At 42.3% G+C, this 23,203-nt stretch overlaps 1 protein-coding gene across 1 annotated transcript; it reads left to right on the forward strand.

The window, feature by feature from the left end:
- Positions 1 to 719: 719 nt before the first annotated feature.
- LOC129855456 (regulator of G-protein signaling protein-like) lies at positions 720 to 20,932 on the forward strand (the record flags this gene model as incomplete). The annotated part of the gene is made up of 15 exons (XM_055923125.1): positions 720 to 800; positions 970 to 1,044; positions 1,443 to 1,572; positions 8,021 to 8,119; positions 8,252 to 8,413; positions 8,640 to 9,522; positions 9,788 to 9,977; positions 10,087 to 10,149; positions 10,325 to 10,544; positions 12,357 to 12,570; positions 12,827 to 13,017; positions 13,266 to 13,383; positions 13,660 to 13,747; positions 20,530 to 20,668; positions 20,843 to 20,932. Coding segments are annotated over 14 exons (2,577 nt in total), but the record flags the coding sequence as incomplete, so codon positions are not given.
- Positions 20,933 to 23,203: the final 2,271 nt, after the last annotated feature.

Raw genomic sequence — 23,203 nt, forward strand, 5'->3', positions numbered from 1 at the left:
ATGATAACTTGTTTAAAAAATATGAAACGGGGAAAAAGATTATGCATGGTATAATTTCTATAATATGGTAATTTTAAAGAACGACGATGAAGTAAAATACGCCCCCTGACGAAATGAAAGCTGCATATTCCTAGAATCAATTATGTTGTGGTGGCTCTAAAGAACAAACGTTCTTAAATGATGAAAAATAAGACCATGATGCTCTTTGACTGTTCTTTGCCTTCTATTGACTAAAATATGGACGTTCTGTACTATTTTATTGTTATTGTTATGATGAAGAAACGAGAATGAAAAAAAATACAGCCTACCGATTTACAAGCCAATTAATCAACAACGTAATGAATTGTAACAATTCATTTAGGTTTACGTTACGATTTTGTGATTAAATTATTACGTCATTGGTGATATAGAGCGTCTGTATGTGAAACGACATGGCTGAATAAAGGCACAGTCTGCCTAGTAGACAACCTGCGTTTTTGAGGTATTGTAGAATGAACGAATAAAAATGACCAACAACTCATCAATACTGAAACCATCTGGTATGTTCTGCATAATAATACAGTAGGCAAAATACTATAATACTGGTAGGCCTGCACAATGCCATTCCTTAGGCCTACATTATTTACTGAAGCCTAACATGACCCACTTAACATGATAAAATGTAGACCTATGTTTTTTTTCAACAACACCACAACTTGTTCACATTTGTATCTATTTAAGGTGGAGATGATGACCAACTGTCAGATCTTCTGAAAAATGACGTTTTCGTGGATTTCTTTAACACGTTTCTGAACCTACCGGTGAGCCCCTTCTGCGATATAAAATAGAACACATCTCTTTCACAGAATTTAGAATAGAATATAACTGAACAGAATATATATTTCACAGAATTTATACTAGAACATAACTGAGTAGAATAAAATAACTGTCACAGAATGTATGTCACATTTCAATCTGTTTTCTGCCTAGGTGTTTGGTCAAACTCCTCTCTTCTTTCTGTTGGACAACAAATGGTTAACTTGTCCTGAGCTACTTCAAGGCCAGGTAGAGAATCCAAAACCTAACCAATTGCGCCCCCCTGTGGTTCATTTATGAAACAGTACTCGCTGCTATTATTTTTTAAATTTGAACCATAGGGTTCAAATAGAGTTCAAAACAGAACTTTTACTCACATAACAATGAGAAAGACAATACAAATGAATTTCTTCATTTTGAAAAAAAAGTCAATAGGCCTGGGTATTTTTTATTTAATATTGTAGCGACCTTAACTGAACACCTATCAACCTCAGCAAGAGGTTCAGACCACTTGTCATAAAGGTTAAGGTGTTGGGTTAATAGTCGCTAGACCTGTGTTCAAGTCCTGGTCAGGGCTACCCCCTGAATTTGTTATACTTTGTTAAAATGTTATGATTTATATGCTATTCTTATTTTTGACATAACAGGACGTGAACAGAGGAGGATTTCAGAAGTGGTTGACTGCTCATCGCTTCACCTTGTTCAAGGAAACAGAGTGGTTCCATTACTACACTCTCTGTAAAGAATTCTTGGAGTTCTCAAACCATCATTCAGAAGGTAATCCGATTAGTTATATATATATATATTTTTTGCAGTATGATAGCGGCACTGTAAAACTAAAGCATAGAGAAACGTGACAGGGAAGGAACCATAGTTTTGGTCAGCGTTTCCCTGTTGACTCTTATTAGTGATGAACATCTAAATGGTATAAAAGCACCCTTTACCTGTTGAAAGTGACAAAGTATGGGGAGGGTTTCTAAGTACAATAGTTGGGTTAATAAGGGTACAATGAGCGATATACATGAAAAGATCATGCCATAAATGTTGAAACAAAGCGTAAGAAGGTGGTGAATCATATGCGCTCGGTCTCTGGTTATGAATGGGGTGCTGACAGACAATCGTTGATGGATATTTATAGAGCTCTGCTTAGAATGACACTTGATTACGGGTGTATAGTTTATGGAAGCGGTGAAGATTTGGCTTCAGAGGCTGGACAGAATACAGTATATAGCTTTAAGGATATGTATTGGTGGATTTAAATCAACATCTGTATGTGCCTTACTAGTGGAGGCGGGTGAGATGCCTTTGGATATACGGCGTAAAAAATTGTCATTAGCTTGTTCGGTTAGGTTGAAAGGCTGTGAGGTTGAGCATCCCACTGCTACTGTTCTAGATGACTGTTGGGAATACTAGTAGGCAGTGGTTTTGGTTGGACAGTTGGAAAGCTTGTTGATGAGAGTGGTTGGAGGTTGGCCCTTCTGTGGTGATAGAGGATGTTCCTCCATGGTTACTCCCAGATCCTGTTGATCTAACCTTGGTAGCGAAAAGGAAAGATTGGTCAGAAGTCAGTGATCTAGGGAAACTGGTTGACAATTACATTGGTACAAGTTTTTATCCTTTTTTTTAATACCACTTTTCACAATGGATCCAAAGACCCAGATAGTGGGCGCACAGGAGCAGGCGTTTACATTCCTGAATTTGATGTGCAGATATGTAGAAGACTAAAATATATATTCAGTTTGAATTGTTGGCGATAGTAGTTGCCCTCCAGTGGGTGAAGGACATACAACCTGTTTGAATTATAGTATGCTCAGATTCTCTGTCTGTATTGAATAGTTTATCATCTGGTAAATTGAATAGGAGTGACCTACTATTGGAAGTATTCATGTTATGATGGATAATTGAGAGACTGGGTGTAGTAGGGAGATTATGCTGGGTCGCAGCACTTCCGGGTGTGAAAGGGAAGGAAAATGTGGACGAGTTAGCCAAAAGCTTTGAAACAAGATATAATTGATATGATGCCCTCCAAAGAAAGGTTGGTGGACCAAGATTCAAGGGTCAGATTAGGAAGGAAGAGGTGGTGTTTTCTTGATTGCGCTTAGGACTTAGTACATTGAATTCATCATTATATCTGGTTGGCAAGCATGTGAAAGGTTTGTGTCTGTAGTGTATGGTTGAGGAAACAGTGGAGCATGTGTTATATTGTTGTAAGTATGTTGAAGAGAGGGAAAGATGGAAGTGTATGGTCATTGAGGTTGGATGGGGTTGGGGGTGTTCAGAAGGGATTTGGGGGAGGGTCTATTAGAAGTTAGTAGGGCTCGTTTTTATTTTCTCAGTAGTACGGAGTTAGGTAGTAGGATTTAGAAATGTTGTAAACTGCGATTGACCACACACTCCACCGCAGTAGGTGGCGGCATGCACCTTTAACGTTTGTTTGCCGACCGCCATTATATCATAGAAGAAGAAGGTATTTGTCCTGAAGGCCCTGTGTGGAGTTTGTGTTGTTACTGTAGTCTATTTGTGTGAGAGCAACTACTTTGTGACCGTTCAGTTTTGACAACGTTTTTGGGGTGTGGTCGAGAGTTTTCAGGGAAGTTGGTTGCAGATTATTCCATGTGTTTGGCTTCAGGGTTGTTTTGTGTAACTCAGTCATCAAAAATTATAGTCATCTGAGGCTGTGAAAGCACTGTAATACTTTAGGATTGTCAGTCCTATTTAGTGAAAGTAAGATCAAAGACGCCTTTAATGTAATCCTGTTAATGTTGTGTACTGTTAATGTAATGGGCTCATTACTGCAGTAAAATGTGAGTTCAATGTGTTAGAATAAGAAAATAACAAAAAATGCAGTAAACTGCTGTTACCTCATGCTAACATGATTGAAAGTTAAGTAAACAGTACCATCCCGCTGGCATTTAAGCTTACATTATAAACTCATAGAAAGAGTAACCCATTTGTTAACTCGTGCTGACATGATTAACTGTCAGGTTAACAGCAGTTTGCAGTATTTTTTTATTCTAACACACTCAAACTCAAACTTTTTTGTTATTTCCCATGGGCTTTGCCCGAATGCCCCCTAGTGGCTGGAATACAACTGTATTGAGCCCCTTACATTAAAGGAGAAGTTTACCCAAAATACAGAAACTCCTGAGTGATTCCAATCATTTAAACTAATTCATTGGAGTTCGCCCTCTCTCTAGTGCTGAACTGAAACAGCTGTAAAAACGGGTCACGTGACGTTGCTGGATGCAAGCCTCTCTTTGCTCTGTTGCCGGTTAATTCATGATTCAAAAATCCGCAAAGTGTTGACAAATTAGTTGTTTTATTGGAAGCGTACAGCTGAATTAGCCATTTTTTACCAACGGTTTTGAGTCAGAAAATGTGTACTTTTCCACCTAAAATATTTGCTATTATTTTATATTATTACTCTATGTAGCCTACTGCCACAGCAGCGGAGATAGCAACTGTACATTGGGCGAAAGTTGATAGAGTTAGGCTCAGGTAAAATTTGTAATGAAAAGTGGAAAAAGACATGACAGCAAGAGCAAGTTGGTGTTCGGTCCCTGGCTGCACTATATACAGGAAATCAATGGAAGAAGGCCCCAAATGTAACTGTTTTCCGATAAAAGATAGAGATGCAGAAGATGGTTAGTAGTAATTTGAAATAGTAAATATGATGTCAATTCTCCAGCAGCCGACCTTGCATCGCTGCATGTGTGTAGCAACCACTTCAGCGACAATGCATATGAGCGAGATATGCAGTCGGAAACTATGGGGGCAGAAAATCGAAGGATACTCAAATATACAGCTATTGGGTTGAGAGACAATAGGCATTGTCACCTTACATTGCAGAATAGAATATCCCAAAAACATGGTGATAAATAAACATATGCTATACAGTGTTTTGGGCTAATGTGAAAACATAAGAGTTGGATGGCAGCAAAAGCAATGTGGTCACAAAAGCAATCTGACTGCACATCATCATCATTGCGTTGATCCATTTTTGTAAGAATTGTAGTCACGTATTCAAATTATCTGCAGCACAGACATTCCTCATCTGTCGGCATTGGAGCGCAATTGCCTCAACTGCACCACCAGTCTATGTTGATCCTGGGGATGGGTTGGGGCTGTGGTCTAGCTGTTGCTACAGCTTCGGTGGCTAGAGTGGCCATCTAAAGCTCAATTTTCCTAAATTCTTTGTCTGAATACTCAGGCTCAAATAAATAAATACAATTTCGAAGACACCATCGGTGCTCCTCCAGTAGTGGCGACCCGTCATTCAGTGCAGGTGGGGCTCTGTTTTGAGACCCACATTTTTAGCAACAAAAAAAAATCTAATAAAAATGTATATATATATTTTTTTTTTGGGGGGGGGGGGCTTAACTATTTTGCATGTTATTTTGGCATTAATATGTGTCACATATCAGTTTGCAAACAATGTAAAATATATATATATGTCATTGAGTTAATAAAGCTGCATTGATTAAGGTAGCTCAAAAATGCTGGTGTTTCAGCCTAGCTCAGTGATTTCTGTGGTGGTGGGGCAAGCCAGCAGAAAATAGGAGCACTGTGCCGTGATTGGCGCATTGTTCTGTCACTCATGGGGACATTACATCACAGGCCAAGTCTAAGTCCTTAGTAAGGGTAGACATAGAATATTTAAGCCCTTTGGGTCCTGCCATAGAGTTACATTAGAAGAGCCCTTCCAAGAAAGCTCAAGGTCATTGGCCACAGATAAAATGACATCAAATCACATATGTACAGTAGCTTTGATTGGACTGATCATGTCAACATCTTACGTTCAAAATCTTAGCTAGCAGTCATCATCATGAATCAAGTCGACAATCTACTGGCAAATCCTTTCTAATTCTTGTCATATGAAGAGAAATAATGAAGAGATATTATAGATAAAACGTATCAGTGCTCATCGACCGTTGGACATAAACATTACATAACACGTTGGAAATCGCAAATTCAACAATGAGTGGTTTGGATGGAATCAGTGGCTAACTGCAAGCATTGCAAAGCAACCACTAGCCTGCTATTCAAATGAGTGGCTGTGTTTTTCCCCCCCGAGTTCCCACCATAAATCCAGTGAATGCCAGACTTTGATGACAAAGTTTGAGGACAAAATTTACCCACAAAGGACATCAGCGCCACCTTCCTGTTTAAGTGAGTACAGCACCAAGTGAGTCCAAAAATGTTGTGTAACGTTATGCTGCTGCATAAACGATGTAATATGCAAGGGAGATATGTATACTGTAGCTAAGAATGTAATACTAAGTGTATGTTGTGTAGTAAGCTGTTCTGAATACTGTCACTCTACATTTCAAAAGTGCTGAACAAATAGCTATATTGACTATGTCCGTCGTCGCTCGCTCATTAATGTCTTAATCAAAATTACGGATAGCCTCTTATCCACTTGTGGTCCCCTTATGCCATAGTTTGTGCATCTCAATTGTCAGTAGAAACCACATTTGTTTAAGCAACTCAGCCAAATCTGCTATGTTTTTTTTTTTAAAGGCAGTAAATGAGGCTGAATGTACTGAATTTTGCTGCCAGACACAGTCTCTGCTGATAGCCAGGTGTAGCAGTGGTAAGGTGTTGAGACTGCTGTTGGGACTCTGCTGTTGGGACAGCTTTATGTAGGCCCTAACAGTTTGTGGGCACCGTTTGTCACCGTTATAGTGCAATTAATGTGTTGCGTAGTGGCTTTGTTGGCAGGCGTCCCACTTTTTGTTTGTTTGCCCCACCAAGATGTACATGCTAAAACCGCCACTGCCCTCCAGTAGTTTTCTTCATCACTCACCAGTATTTCATCGTCAGACATGTTCGTAGGTTGTTGTTTACTTTGTTTAACTAATGTGTAAGGTGGTCTTCACTTCTCTGCCAAAAAATACCCACATGAAAAAATTGTAGTTTACTATAGAATAAATACTCCAGTACTTACTATAGAAGTCTGTAGTAAATTGTAGTATACTGTAGAATACTATACTACACACTGTAGTATCCCTCGATCATTTGTAGTACTTATTCAATACATTTGTAGTAAACTGTAGAACACTAGAGTAAATACTACAGTATTATCCGCAAAGAAACACTGTAGTAAATACTACAGTAGTCTCCACAAAACACTACTGTCACGGCCGTTAAAAGAAGAGGACCAAGGTGCAGCGTGGTAAGGGTACATTTTCTTTTATTTAAAAAAATGACGCCAACAAAACACCAAACGAGAAAACAACCGTGAAGCTAAAGGCTATAGGGCCAACAACATAGACATACAAATCATAGAACATAGAATACCCACCCCAACTCACATCCTGACCAAACCAAAATAGAGACATAAAAACGATCTCTAAGGTCAGGGCGTGACAACTACATAAATTTAAAAAAAAAAAAAAAGATATATAGCGCACATGCACAGTTGTTACCCATCTCTGCTGCTGTGGCAGTCAGCTACATAAAATAACTATTTAAAATGATCGCAAATGTTTTAGTTGGAAAAGTACACATTTACTTACTTAAAACCAATAGTACTTTTTATTTTTTTTAAATAGCTCATTTGGCCGTACGCTTTCAATAAAACAACAAATTTATCCACACTTCACAGATTTCTGAATCATGAATCATGAACTGGCAATGGAGCAGAGCGAGACCTGCATCCAGCAATGTAATGAGTCACGTGACCCATTTTTACAGCTGTTTCAGTACAGCACTGCAGGGAGAGAGAGAGGAGAGGGAAAACTCCACTGAATTAGTTTCAATGTATGGAATCACTTGGGAATTCCAGGAGTTTGGGTAAACCTTTCTTTTAACCTTTTACAAATAAGAAAACCTGAGTCATTTAATAAACGTTGCTTGTTTTTTTATATCTGCCTCCCACCAGGGGTGGACTGGCCATCTGGCATTTCAGGCAAATGCAAGATGGGCTGGTCTATTTTTAGCCAAGTGGGCCTGTCTAACTTGTTTTTTTTTTTGTGAAAAATGATCATTATCTGGCTAATAATGGGGGCCTCAATGAAGAAAATGGGCCAGTGTGGAGGCCTTGAGGGGAAAAAATGGGCCGGTGTGGGAGGGAACGAGTTCGCTTCCCTGCCCTATCCACCGTGTCTTTATGGCACATGTGTTTACTGTCAATTCCATGAAGGTCTGTGTGAAAACCCTGCTGACAGATTCAGAGTAAGGTCACTGCTGTACAATGCTAATTTGAGATTCTTGTTGGTTAAAGTGTTGAAATGGACAACAGCAGACCAGTGGCTACTGAGGAGATGCATTGGGAGCGGGAGAGGGATGAGACGATTCAGCACTTTCATCAAGGGCACTTGTGGTAGGTGACTGGTGTTGGTGTGTGTGTGTGTGTTCCTGGCCTATGAAGTGGCATTACTCATTTATTTTGTATGCTACTGTGAATTTTCCACATGTGGTCATTCATCGACTCATGCTTCCTGTGTGTGTGCAGGGAAGGAGCTGGTGTCATTCTGTGTGAGAGTGTCCAGGTTGTTCAACATGGACTGTGAGGACGCAGGTCAGAAACACAGATACCTGGCCCTGCTGACTGTCATCAGAGCCATCCATCTCACAGAGGGATCCAGCATCATGGCTATCTGTCACATACCACGAGGTAAAGAGACTAAACTGGTGACAAAGTACATTACCCTGGGATCGATAGTCACCATGAATAAAGATGATTCATTCAAGAGATGGCCAGGCCACATCACCGTTACCTGTCCTGAAACTACTCACCTGCCCCTTCTCTGACCTATAGGTCTACATACTCTTTGTGCTATGTTGATGTATTTTCTTCATTTAAATCCCTTTGTCTGTGCTCTCCTGTGTCTGTCTGGTAGATACAATGATTAGCATTCTATCCGGTGAGCTACCCGACAGTGCCAGAAAGCAGATCATCGGTCAGATGTATAACAAAGCTTTACATCGGCTGCAGCACTATTGGCTTCCTCAGTTTCTAAGATACTGCAAGGACTCACTCTGGAGAGCTGCAGAGTGCAGCCACATCGTTCAAGAGTACAGCGCCATCGCATCCCACTCTGCTCCTGAGGATGTGCCTGGTATACCTGCTCGACTGGACCCAGGCCTGGGACAGGTGAAGGAGGCAGAGCTGGCTGGGAGTGCAACTGGGACCTACTGCTCCAAAAACACCAAGAGACTCCTCTGGATGAGCCATGAGGAACCACAGAACAGATCCGTAATGGCAGCCCGGGAGGCTGAGAACATCCAAGATGGACGTCTCTGTTGCCAGTGGCTTCGTCTTGGGGGTGAAACAGACCAGGAACAGTGCACTAATGTTGTGCATAGAAGTCAAACCAAATACCAGATTGATGCCACAACTGAACAATACCGCAACATGCCTGACGATGCAAAATCCCAAACCTGCAGCAAACAAACCAGCAAAGTGGATAACCTCAAGTCCAGCCACAGAAGTGGTAACTTTCTCCCAAACATTGATGTTGAAGGGGTCCAGGAGGGAGAAGTACTTATTCCACACACCTGTATGGAGACTCCTGCCTACTACCAGCCGTCTGTCTTACCACTTCCCCCTGCACCAGCAACTCCAGAGTCCCACCGCTACAACTACCTTCAGCCTGCCCTGTCGGCTGACAGCTTGGCTGGTGGGCCCTTAGCTGCCTTCCTGAGGGCCAGGGGACTGGAGAGAGAGCTGCAGCATCTGGGGCTCTGGCAGGACCTGGAGCTGGTCCTTAGCCTGGTGCTCAGGTATGAATATATTTACAAAATAATGTAAATTATTGAAAAATGAATCACAAACAAATGTGTTGTTGTGAAAATACTGAATGCAACTTTAAAAATGAAAGGTCTGTGAAAATGCCCAAAGCAAGAAATATTTGGAAAATGTGCTGTGTTTAACAGAAATGAACATTGTTGTATTGATGTGCTAATAATGATTTGTTTTTGGTATTGATGACTCGTTCACTTTTGTAAACTATCTTCTATTTGACTGTAATATATCCTCCATACTCAGGGCCCAGGGAGATGACTCCCTCCACAGCCAGAGACAGGCTGTGGCCAGGAGGATCACACACACCTACCTGGGGGAGAACGCAGAGAGGGTAGGCCTCCTGGAGAGCGACACCAGCAGGCAGCTCCGTAGACTCCTGCCCTCTGGAGCAGTCATACCGTGGATATACACAGCCAAACATGAGATCTGTAAGGTAAAGTCAGCATGTTGACATACAGTTAATGTTTGAATGTTTTTGAAATCTTGTGAATCTTTGAAAATGTCTTGAGTCAATATCTTGGTAATGGGCATTTTTTTTGTAGGTGCTTTGTGCATCTTACGATTCATTTTTGGACGAAGAAGACAAACATTTCTGTTCCTGTCTGGTAACTGATTTGATTTTGTTTTATGCAAATTGATTATACATTATAACTGTATTGTCCATAGCTACAACGGAAATGTGTACCCCCCCCTCCTTTTACATGCACAAATCTGTCCATCTCCCATTTAACTCTGTTGAGGGTTATGTTATCACATTTTCCCTTTTGATTTGACTGCCAGGAGAGTGCCGGTGTGAACTGTGGTCAGAGGTTATCTGCTAGTGGCCAGAACACAAAAGAGCAGCAGGTCAGGAGGATGAGGGAGGCTCTGGCCCTTTGTCAGTCCTGTTGTAGCCATGGAGCCACAGAGCAGCCCTCTGATTGGCAGGAGAACTGGGCCCTGATGGCTCTAGAGGATGTGAAGAGAGGAGGGTCTGTCCACCTGCACTACAAAAAGACTGGTAGGAACATAACCAAGGGCTAACACAGAGGAGTTAATGAGAATAAGGGGAATGTGCAGATTCAGTTGTAGCTAAGGCTACGAGAGAGCAATGCTGGTGTTACTACAGCGTGAAAAATGAAAGCTCAATGATAAGTTTAAAATCCATTTATAGTTGCATTGCAACATTTGTATTACAGTTGAAGTCGGAAGTACACCTCACACAAATAAATTTAAACTCAGTTTTTCACAATTCCTGACATTTAATCCTAGTATAAATTATAGTTTTAGGTCAGTTAGGATCACCACTTTATTTTAAGAATGTGAAATGTCAGAAAAATGGTAGAGAGAATAATTTATTTCAGCTTTATTTCTTTCATCACATTCCCAGTGGGTCAGACGTTTACATACACTCAATTAGTATTTGGTAGCATTGCCTTTAAATTGTTTAACTTGGGTCAAATGTTTCGGGTAGCCTTCCACAAGCTTCCCACAATAAGTTGGATGAATTTTGGCCCATTTCTCCTGACAGAGCTGGTGTAACTGAGTCAGGTTTGTTGGCCTCCTTGCTCGCATACGCTTTTTCAGTTCTGCCCACACATTTTCTATAGGATTGAGGTCAGGGCTTTGTGATGGCCACTCCAATTCCTTGACTTTGTTGTCCTTAATCCATTTTGCCACAACTTTGGAAGTATGCTTGGGGTCATTGTCCATTTGGAAGACCAAGCTTTAACTTCCTGACTGATGTCTTGAGATGTTGCTTCAAAATATCCACAAAATGCACCAGTACCTCCTGCAGCAAAGCACCCCCACAACATGATGCTGCCACCCCCGTGCTTCACGGTTGCGATGGTGTTCTTCGGCTTGCAAGCATCCTCCTTTTTCCTCCAAATATAATGCTGGTCATTATGGCCAAACAGTTCTATTTTTGTTTCATCAGACCAGAGGACATTTCTCCAAAAAGTATGATCTTTGTCCCCATGTGCAGTTGCAAACCGTAGTCGGGCTTTTTTATGACGGTTTTGGAGCAGTTGCTGAGCGGACTTTCAGGTTATGTCGATATAGGACTCGTTTTACTGTGGATATAGATACTTTTGTACCCATTTCCTTCAGCATCTTCACAAGGTCCTTTGATGTTGTTCTGGGATTGATTTGCACATTTCGCACCAAAGTACATTCATCTCTAGGAGACAGAACGTGTCTCCTTCCTGAGCGGTATGACGGCTGCGGGGTCCCATGGTGTTTATTCCTCCCGTACTATTGTTTGTACAGATGAACATGGTACCTTCAGGTGTTTGGAAATTGCTCCCGAGGATGAACCAGACTTGTGGAGGTATCCAGTTTTTTTCTGAGATCTTGGCTGATTTCTTTTGATTTTCCCGTGATGTCAAGCAAAGAGGCACTGAGTTTGAAGGTAGGCCTTGAAATACATCCACAGGTACACCTACAATTGACTGAAATTATGTCAATTAGCCTATCAGAAGCTTCTAAAGCCGTGACATAATTTTCTGGAATTTTCCAAACTTTTTAAAGTCACATTCAACTTAGTGTATGTAAACTTCTGGCCCACTGGAATTGTGATACAGTGAGGTAAAAGTGAAATAATCTGTCTGTAAACAATTGTTGGAAAAATGACTTGTCATGCAGAAAGTAGATGTCCTAACCGACTTTCCAAAACTATAGTTTGTTAACAAGAAATTTGTTGAGTGGTTGAAAAACGAGTTTTAATGACTCAAACCTAAGTGAATGTAAACTTCCGACTTCAACTGTATGTGGAGAGCAGACTTATAAGGACTCTAGGCCCTGTGAATACTGTCATTGTGTCTGTCTCTAGAGCCACTTGATCTGCCGTTTGACTTGCTGGCGGTGAGGTACCCAAAGCTGGCACTGGAGAATCTGAGTGTTAACTATTTGCTGTATCAGAAGAAGAAGCCTTTCTCAGACGGCGAAAGCTCTAAGCCAGTGTCCGCTGGTTCCTTGATGAAGAAAGCCCCTCTGATGTTGAAGAAAGACAACAGTTTTGTTCGCGCGCCGTCTATGAGGCCAAGGTACTGTTGGGACACCACCTTAAATGCGTCCTTGTTCATTGTTTATCTAATGAGGGTATCTAATCTAGCATAAGTTAGATTCTTCAGCTACCGCTGATTTTGCAGAAGCCGGCTGTTTTGTAGAAGGGTTTACTTGCAATGATTGTGATAAGTGGTTGTTTTACCTACTTTAGTGAAATAAGAGTTCCATGAGCACCTTCTAAATGACTCAAATGTTCATTTGTATATGGCTGTATTGTTTGTCTCTTTGCTACAGGTCTTTTGGAGATGTGTTCCGGAACCCGGTGAGTCTGGACTATTTCAAGCGCTTTCTGCGTTTCCACTATGCCCAAGGAGCGCTGCTCTTCACACTGGAAGTAGAGAAGCTGAGAGCCATCGACCGGCCCAAACCTCAGAAGATCAAAATCCTCGCCATTGTGAATAAGTTCTTACGCCGGGAGGACCCCAGTACAGTCCTCAAATCCTTATTCATTATTCCTGTCAGATTCTGTCTAGAGTAGGGTCCTTGGTGACCTTTAGCCAAGCTGACATCAATGGTGGCATTATTCACTTTGCTGCTAATAGTCTTAAAGGACTGTTTGTATGACACTGAAAGAGATGTATTGTATTGAAAAGGCTAACACGACTAGTATCCCTCTACAGTAATATATTGGAGCTACAGTGAAGTTTAAACGCTAACTAGCATCGTCCCACAGTGGGCTACCTGCAGTGCAATGCTGACATCATCTCCCAGGCGGCACAGATGAGAACCGTTTCCTGTGAGGTTCTCTACACCATCCAGGACCTGGTCACCAAGTCACTGGAAGGAACATGGTATTAGGATTATTTATCCTTGTGGACGTGAGTTGATTTAGCCTGGTCCTATATTTGTTTGTGCTGTATAGCCAACTCCTATGGTCGTTGTTATGCTAAACATGACAATAACTTTAGAAGTTGGCAAGACGGAACGAACAGATCTGGGACCAGGCTATGGATGATTGATGCTACTTGACAGAACTGTGTGATTGATGTGATGTGTGTGTGTGTGTTTGGAGGCAGACGAAACAGTGTGTGTTAATCCGATGTGTGTGTTTGGATGATTCCTTGCAGGTTCAAGCAGTACCAAGACACGTTCCCACCCGGTCCTGCTGTGGGCTCAGACTCCTGCCTGAGAGGAGCCATACTGAAGACCAAACTGGTAGGAACAACACCCAGCCTCTCATCCTCTATATACTGTTAGACACTAGACAGTTGTACAATCACTGTATAACCCTCTTGGGCAATGGTATCTAAAATGTTCTGTCATTCATTCACTCACTCACTCCTTATGCACCTCACCCTGAAGAAAAATGTCTGGCTGGTGTTTTGCCGATTCATCAAGACAGTCTGTAAGTTTCAAACCGCCATGAAGGATCCTCGCACGAGGACTGAGTTTGAGCTGTACCTGAGAATGAGCTACCGCCACTTCTCCGAATGTAAGCTGTCCTCAGTCCCCTCTCTTCATTCTGTTCCTAAAGGACAAAACCCCTAAAGGACAAAACTCCATTACACTGATTTTGGATGTTCCACAAACCAATGTTTCGATGTTAGACCTTCGTCAGGATTTTAAATCTAGTTCTGGTGCTAGCAGTACACACCACTAAGTTGACCTTGTCTCCTATAGCATGTGACTCCCGTGCCCCTCCTAAAGAAGAGGGGGATACCTCCCACATGAAGAGAAGGGTCATTAACGGTAAAGTCATCATCATTGACTTCCTCATCAACGACCTATCTTTTTACCTGGAGAGTGAGAGGTAAGATTGAATCGTCTCACAAGGTCATAAATATGTTTTCCTTCTTACATTATTGACGTTCACTTCTATTGACAGAAATACTTTGCTGTGATTGTTTTCAATTACAATTACGACTGTCTGAGTGGGGAAAACTGAAAATTAGCTGTTATTGACAGAGATGTGGAACTCTCTTTCTTATTGGTCTATAAACAAATTTACTAGCCAAAATAGGCTGAACTTTCAGGTGATCTTTTCAAACAGCTCTTACACCAGGGGTTCCCAAACTTTTTGGGCCCTAGACCCCATTTTGATATCTGAAAATTCTCACGACCCAAACCATGTGGAAAAAATGATGTAATTAACAGCAAATGTTTACTTTTTTATTTGGGGCTATGGCAGTCAATTGAAATTCTAACAGCATTTATGACTGTATTCTCAACTCACCATGACATCATTTTTACGTGGGGCTAATGACAGTCAATTGCAAATGTGTCTGACATAATGCATCGTATCTCAGCACCACTAATGAGATGGGTGTGCTTGATGTCACATCGGAGATTCTCAAAGTCAGAGGGTGTGGTCGACAGTACGCACCTCATCCCTTCTGTCATATCCAACCTGGATCGATATTTGGTTTTAATGAAGACGAGAGCACCGAATCACACAGATATGAGCTGGCGAAGGGTACAATGAGTTTTAAGGGAGACGGCAGGGTATTCCTTTTTTATTCAGGAACCAAAACTCCTCCGTAGTGACCAGTGAATGCATTCGGTCACATGACAGCTCGATCAGCTGTTCGATTTCACATACCGGCATGTCAACTGAGACAGGATCAAAGTCAAACGGATTGGGAAGTAGATCCCAAAGTGCTCTTCCAAGCGTTGGAGGTGAGCAGTCATCACTCGTGTGGGATACCTACTGATGCTGTTTTCTGTTAGAAACATACACAGCTGAGGGAAGGGGACATGGTTCAATTTTGAAAGACTCTCTCTCCAATAAGAATTTTTTCCTCTGAATCCACTGATTTGGTCAGTCATCTGTAGAATGTTTTTGTATTTCCCCTGTATGGTTGCATTCAGTTTGTTCAGATCCCAAATATGTCTGTTACATAGGCAAGGAGATATTTTCTCTTCATTACACAGAAAGTCAACCAAGTCTTTAAAATATATATATATTTTTTTACATCCATTGTGAATGACAACAGTTCCTCTCTCAAAACTCAACACTCCCCCTCGATAAACCACCAAGCCTCAGTGTGAAATAGAACATTGTCATGCTCTGATTCCACATCTCCACAAAGTTTTGGGAACAGGCGTGCGCACAGTTGGTGTGTTTTGATGTAGTTTACAAATGAAGTTACCTGCTGCAGTATATCTCCGAGTTCTGTGCTCAGCTCTTTTGATGCCAGTTTCTCTCAGTGTGTCAAACAATGCGCCCATATGGCAGAGGGAGACACATTCATAACTAGAGTGCAGAGGCCCCTGCCCGCTGTCCCGCCATACTGTAGATGGAGCCCCATCTGTGCAAAAGCCCACCATTCCATCTCATGGAGTCTGTTTTTCATCATCAAAAGCCACGCAGCACACTGAACATCCCCTGTGCCATTTCATGCTCGGGAATAGTGAGACAGAACAATGTGTCCTTGTGAATAGCATCCCCAGACATGTAAAGCGAACAAAAGTCAATGCATGAGCATCTCGGCCCTCTCAGCTAACGTTCATTTGGAGAGCACAAGTTGGGGAGTTTTTGAGTCGTTCAGAGTTTCATCTTGATTGCTAGTAATAGCATAAATTCTTTAAGTGTTATCTGACAAAGCTATTGATGTGAGTTTCTCTACCTCTGCCTCCCCACACATTGTTTTCACCATATCAGTTGTGGATGGTAATATCAACGTCTCTGCAATAGTGTGTGGTTTGATAGCGTAGTGGGCATAGCCATTGACCGTGGGTATGATTCAAGTGCAACGGTCAAGTGTGGCCTTTTCCCATGATCTAAGGGCGCTATCTGGTTGAATTTTATCTTTTAGATTTGAACAATTTTCCTTTAGATTTTTAAGGTTAACCACATAATGATTTTGAGATACAAAGACAATACTATACTGTTTTTATATTTTTGTAAATTTTATGTTGTCAGGATTTAGGAAATTCTCCCGCAACCCCATTTTCATGTCAGCGACCCCTAGTTTGGGATCCGCTGTTACACTAAAAGGGCATTATCATAATTTTCACAATTTCACAGTATCATTCCAACCTCATAGTGTGAAAATATATACAGTATATACACTGAGTGTACAAAACATTGAGAACACCTTCCTATATTGAGTTACATATCTCACCTTTCGATTAGTGTGTAGCCCAAACCGTTTGGACGCTACAGACAGAAGTTGGCACATCGGCGGTACCGACTTCAGATGAGTCCTGTGATGCTTGTGGAGGTTGTAGAGCAAAACGGTGAACACCGTCATGTTCGTGAGAGTCTCATCTTTTTGGACCCCAAACAGGACACTACAGGCATTTTTGTGAGAAGACGAATTTTCAGGATAGATGCGGTAAAGAGGTCCATGGAACTCGACCCAGACAATGGTATTGCCATGGGGAAAAGATCCTGAATTCCCCCCAGCAAAATTAGCCTACATTTAGGCTATTGTTTATATGTGTATTTAACACTATGTTGGGGTAAAATCGGGGTATAATGCTTCCTTCCATTCTACTAGAAAACGTGCAATCTTTGGACAATAAAATAGATGACCTATGTGGAAGATTAAACTACCAACGGGACATTCAAAACTGTAATATCTTATGCTTCACGGAGACGTGGCTGAACAACGACACTATCAACATACAGCTGGCTGATTATACGCTGCACTGGCAGGATAGAACAGCGGCGTCTGGTAAAACAAGGGGCGGCAGACTATGTATTTTTGTAAATAACAGCTGTTGCACGATATCTAAGGAAGTCTCGAGCTATTGCTCGCCTGAGGTAGAGTATCTCATAGTAAACTGTAGATCACACTATCTACCTAGAGTTCTACCTAGAGTTTTCATCTGTATTTTTCATAGCTGTTTACATACCACCACAGTCAGAGGCTGGGACTAAGACAGCATTGAATGAGCTGTATTCCACCATAAGCAAACAAGAAATTGCTCATCCAGAGGCGGCGCTGCTAGTCGCCGGGGACTTTAATGCAGGGAAAGTTAAATCCGTTTTACCAAATTTCTATCAGCATGTTATTTGTGCAAACAAAAGTAAAACAACTCTGGACCACCTTTACTCCACACACGGAGATGCATACAAAGCACTCCCTCGCCCTCCATTTGGCAAATCTGACATTAATTCTATCCTCCTGATTCCGGCTTACAAGGCAAAATTAAAGGATGAAGCACCAGTGACTAGATTCATAAAAAAGTGGTCAGATGAAGCAGTTGCTAAGCTACAGGACTGTTTTGCTAGCACAGACTGGAATATGTTCCGGGGATTCCTCCGATGGCATTGAGGAGTACACCACATCAGTCCTTGGCTTCATCAATAAGTGCATGGATGAAGTTGTCTCCACAGTGACCGTATGTACATACCCCAACCAGAATCCATGGATTACAGGCAACATCTGCACTGAGCTAAAGGCTAGAGCTGCCGCTTTCAAGGAGCGGGATTCTAACCCTAAAGCTTATAAGAAATCCCGCTATGCCCTCTGATGAACCATCAAACAGGTAAAAAGTCAATACAGGACTAAGATCGAATCGTACTACACCGGCTCTGACGCTCGTCGGATGTGGCAGGGCTTTCAAACTATTACAGACTACTAAGGGAAGCACAGCCGAGAGCTGCCCAGTGACACGAGCCTACCAGACGAGCTGTCCTTCTTCTATGCTCGCTTCGAGGCAAATATCACTGAAACATGCATGAGAGCACCAGCTGTTCTGGAAGACTGTGTGATCACGCTTTCCACAGCTGATGTGAGTAAGACCTTAAAACAGGTCAACATTCACAAGGCCGCAGGGCCAGACGGATTACCAGGACATGTACTGCGAGCATGCGCTGACCAACTGGCAAGTGTCTTCACTGACATTTTCAACCTCTCCCTGTCCGAGTCTGTAATACCAGCATGTTTTAAGCAGACCACCATAGTGCCTGTGCCAAGAACACTAAGGTAACCTGCCTAAATGACTACCAACCCCATAGCACTCACGTCTGTAGCCATGAAGTGCTTTGAAAGGCTGGTCATGGCTCACATCAACACCATTATCCTAGAAACCCTAGACCCACTCCAATTTGCATAGCGCCCCAACAGATCCACAGCTGATGCAATCTCTATTGTACTCCACACTGCCCTTTCCCATCTGGACAAAAGGAACACCTATATGAGAATGCTATTTATTGACTACAGCTCAGCGTTCAACACCATAGTGCCCTAAAAGCTCATCAATAAGCTAAGGACCCTGGGACTGAACACCTCCCTCTGCAACTGGATCCAGGACTTCCTGATGAGCCAACCCCAGATGGTAAGGGTAGGTAACAACACATCCGCTGCGCTGATCCTCAACACAGGGGCCCCTCAGGGGGGCATGCTCAGTCCCCTCCTGTACTCCCTGTTCACTCATGACTGCACGGCCAGGCACGATTCCAACACCATCATTAAGTTTGCTGATGACACAACAGTGGTAGGCCTGATCACTGACAACGACGATACAGCCTGTAGGGAGGAGGTCAGAGACCTGGCCGTGTGGTGCCAGAACAACAACCTCTCCCTCAACGTGATCAAGACAAAGGAGATGATTGTGGACTACAGGAAAAAGAGGACCGAGCACACCCCCATTCTAATCGACAGGGCTGCAGTGGAGCAGGTTGAGAGCTTCAAGATCATTGGTGTCCACATCACCAACAAACTAACATGGTTCAAGCACACCAAGACAGTCATGAAGAGGGCACGACAAAACCTATTCCCCCTCAGAAGACTGAAAAGTTTTGGCATGGGTCCTCAGATCCTCAGAAGGTTCTATAGCTGCACCATCGAGAGCATCCTGACTGGTTGCATCACTGCCTGGTATGGCAACTGCTCGGCCTCCGACCGCAAGGCACTACAGAGGGTAATGCGACCGGCCCAGTACATCACTGGGGCCAAGCTTCCTGCCATCCAGGACCTCTATACCAGGCGGTGTCAGAGGAAGGCCCTAAAAATTGTCAAGACTCCAGCCACCCTAGTCATAGACTGTTCTCTCTGATACGGCACGGCAAGCAGTACCGGAGCGCCAAGTCTAGGTTCAAGAGGCTTCTAAACAGCTTCTACCCCAAAGTCATAAGACTCCTGAACACCTAATCAAATGGCTACCCAGACTATTCTCATTGACCCCCCTCCCCCCCTTTACACATATTACCTCAACTAACCGGCGGTGCCCCACCCACATTGACTCTGTACTGGTACCCCCCTGTATTTAGTCTCTCTATTGTTATTTTACTGCTGCTCTTTAATTACTTGTTACTTTTATTTCTTATTCTTTTCCGTATTTAAAAAAAAGCATTGTTGGTTAGGGGCTCGTAAGTAAGCATTTCACTGTAAGGTCTACACCTGTTGTTGGATTCGGCGCGTGTGACTAATAACATTTGATTTGATTTGTATGGATGTCAACCCCAATCAGTTAAACGACTGCCTACCACCACCGATTTCTGTATGTTATCTATGCTACCAGCTTATACGAACGGGAGTTAGTATTTAACAGTCACTTCTTCTAAACCTGAAAAGGTACTACTTCTAAATGTTATGCAGTGAAAACAGCCAAATATATCCAAATCGGAGTGTAGTAACCACGTTGTGGGCCTGTTACAATCTGTCAAGCATGACGGATTTGACAAATTTACGCTTTAGATCAGATTTGTTGAATGTGCGCCAATCCGGCAGCTTTCTTCTATCCCCCGCGGTCTGCGTCCCATTGACCTCTTTACTGCGCTTCTGTCTCCTGATCTGAAAAACACAGCTGTAGTTCTGCCACTTTCCACCTTAGATGGGGAAGGCTGACATCGGCGGATGTGGTGCATTGAGACACACCCCATGATGTCTCTAGCTTTAAGACAGATTTTTATTGGGATGTTTTTATTATGCAAATCAGCAATCCGCGGGGGCGTGGACATCGACTCTTTAATGTGGGTTTCTGTGCCTGTTGTCCCTGTGTCCTGATACCGCTAACCTGTTGTGTTTGTTGTCGTTGTGCTGCAGGTTCAGGAACCTGGCAGATTCAGGCACAGTGATGGCGTCTGCAGGGATGTATGGAGAGAATGACCATGCTATGCTACACCAGAAGGCTGACATGATCATTAAGATTTTCCTCAAGTCAGAGATCTCTCCCAAACTCAGGGTAGGACTACTTAGTTCAGATGTCTATACGGTACTATGGTTTTATATGATATCACGTTTTATATGATACTTAAAAAAATATATTTTCATCTGCAGTCCCATTGGCTGTCTTTTTATATCCCATATCGTGTTATGGTTAATATCATATGGTAACTCTGTGCTGCTTTGTTTGTAGATAAACATAGCTGAGACCCAGAGGGATGCCATACTGCAGCTGTGCTCCACAGGGAAAGTAGACAGAGGACTGTTCCACCCAGCTATCATAACCATCTTCCCCAACCTTGTCTTCTGCTGGAAAAAGTGACCTATAGCTAGTGTTATTATTACTTTCACTAATGTTGCAATGATATTACAGTGCATGTTTGTTATACGTTTTGGTATTTAGGGAGACCTCTTTATCTGTGAGTTTATGTAATACAACATTTCACGAGGCAACAGTCTGATATTACTTTCCCCCATAATGGTTGAATTATGGCCTGTATACCAGTCAGTAAGAAAGCAGCAACAGACTGGCACCCGGGCTAGTTGAACGGACATTGCTGAGTAAACTGATCCCTTCCCTGCTTTAGGTTCTGTAATCAGAAGTTGACAAAGAACCTGGATGGAGTCAAGGCTACTAAGAAGCAGGAGGTCTCCTCCATCCCAGACTACATGGGCCCGCTGCTCATAGACAACGACTGGTACCGCAAGGTCAAAACCATCATGTCCATGACAGGTCGGTTCCACTGTCCAAGACAGTTAGAGAGCAGAGTAGGGAATCTTTATAAGCCCGGACGAGCAATATGGTGCACGGCTCGGAGTAAATAAATGTACTGTACATATAGATGATACAAGACATGGAGTACAGTTTGGCTAAAGACTCTCCGGTTGGTTGTTTGAGAAGTGACACCTCTTTCAACAGAGGACCACACCACTCTGAGGTTTACAGTTCACCATGGACTCAAACTGATCCTGCCTCAAACCATACTGGATCTGAAGCGGTCACATAATAATATGCCACTGCCACACAAGGCCCCCAGTCCCCAGAGATTTGTGCCATCCTACAGTGGGCCACACGCTGAGTATGTTTTTCTGTATTAAGTGGGGAAAAAATGTGCTTGATTGATGTCAAACGGTTGTTCCACTATTTGGAGACAGACACCTGGGCATGTACAGTATGTAAATATATACGGGTTATATGTGTGATCTGTCTTTTTCCAGCCACCCAGTGTTGGACGCACATCACAAACCCCAGCGACACAGGTGAGTGCTTTCTTGTTTGTGTCTCATCTTATGCATAGCACCAGGGGATGCAATCGCTCCGCTCACAACCCAGACCTATACCACACATCAGCAGGAGGGAGATGATTCTTTAGACCTCAAAATGAGTTACTTGTCTGATTTGTTTTCGAGAATGCCAAAATGATTAGTCAAATTCGTTGCCCTTGTTGTTGTTGTAGTTTCCACCCACCACCAGCAGAGAGCAGCATAGGCCAAGACGGATCCTCTTTCTGATCAGTGAGGACAACTAGAGCGGCCAGTTGCATTGAATAAACAATACTAATTTACTCATGCGTTAGATTTTCTTATTGATTTTTTTCCCAAAAAGCTAAAATCACAAAGGTGGCACTTATTTTTTTCTAATTTGTTACACATCATTTTTATGAAGAAAACAACAGAGCAACCAATACAATGTTTCTGTAACCCTTGTAAGATCGTAAGTATGTGGTTCTAAAGCTTATTTTTACAGGCAGAATAAATAACTAGTAAATAATTTGCTCTGCTCTCCTCCTAGGCTGTGTTTCTAAAATATATATATATATATTGGGCTTAGCTCAAGGCTATTAAGTCAGGCACTTAAATGGGAATCGAGTCTCAACATTGGGATTCCTCCCGCTAACAGAAAGGGTACAGTAATTGGCTAATTTCAGCTCTAACGTGTGCCATAAAAGCCCTTACTATCCCTTTTAATTAAGCCTCAGTGAAAAGCCTTGCTTTGCAACATTAAAAACTGTGTCAAATCAGTATGTAGAACAATGCTGTACATATCAGAAAATTGATCTACACGGTAGTTTGAATTTAAAAGTTTCCAACAGGGAATAACTAGGGCAGGCCAGTAGAAAAGTGTTATTTTATGGGGTCTGGGCTCGTTGTATATTACCTCCTTTGTTACCACTGTAGAAAAGCAATTAAAACGGGAGATTTGTGTGTTTCTATTCCTAAAGAAACTGTCAGCTCTGCTGTCTTAATAAAAATAATAAAAAAATCCTCATGCCCACTCTGCTTAAATATTAGGGTAGGCTAATTTACATTGTGGCTTGGCGTGAATGAAGGTCTGAGAGGAGGAAAATGTTCGGCTGAGGGCGAACAAAGGCACTGCCTGCGCTAATTCTTGGCGACGGAAATCCTGTTTCTGCATGTTATTGTGACAGAGAATATGAGTCTATCTGAAACCTTGTCAGAGTTATTAAAAATGACGGTCTGCACAGTGTGAATCTGAATGCTGCCTTAGGCCCTGTTTTTATTATGTATTGTGAAGTTAGTCTTTTCTTTCAAC

Source organism: Salvelinus fontinalis, chromosome 5, assembly GCF_029448725.1.
Source record: "Salvelinus fontinalis isolate EN_2023a chromosome 5, ASM2944872v1, whole genome shotgun sequence".
Classification (NCBI taxonomy): domain Eukaryota; kingdom Metazoa; phylum Chordata; class Actinopteri; order Salmoniformes; family Salmonidae; genus Salvelinus; species Salvelinus fontinalis.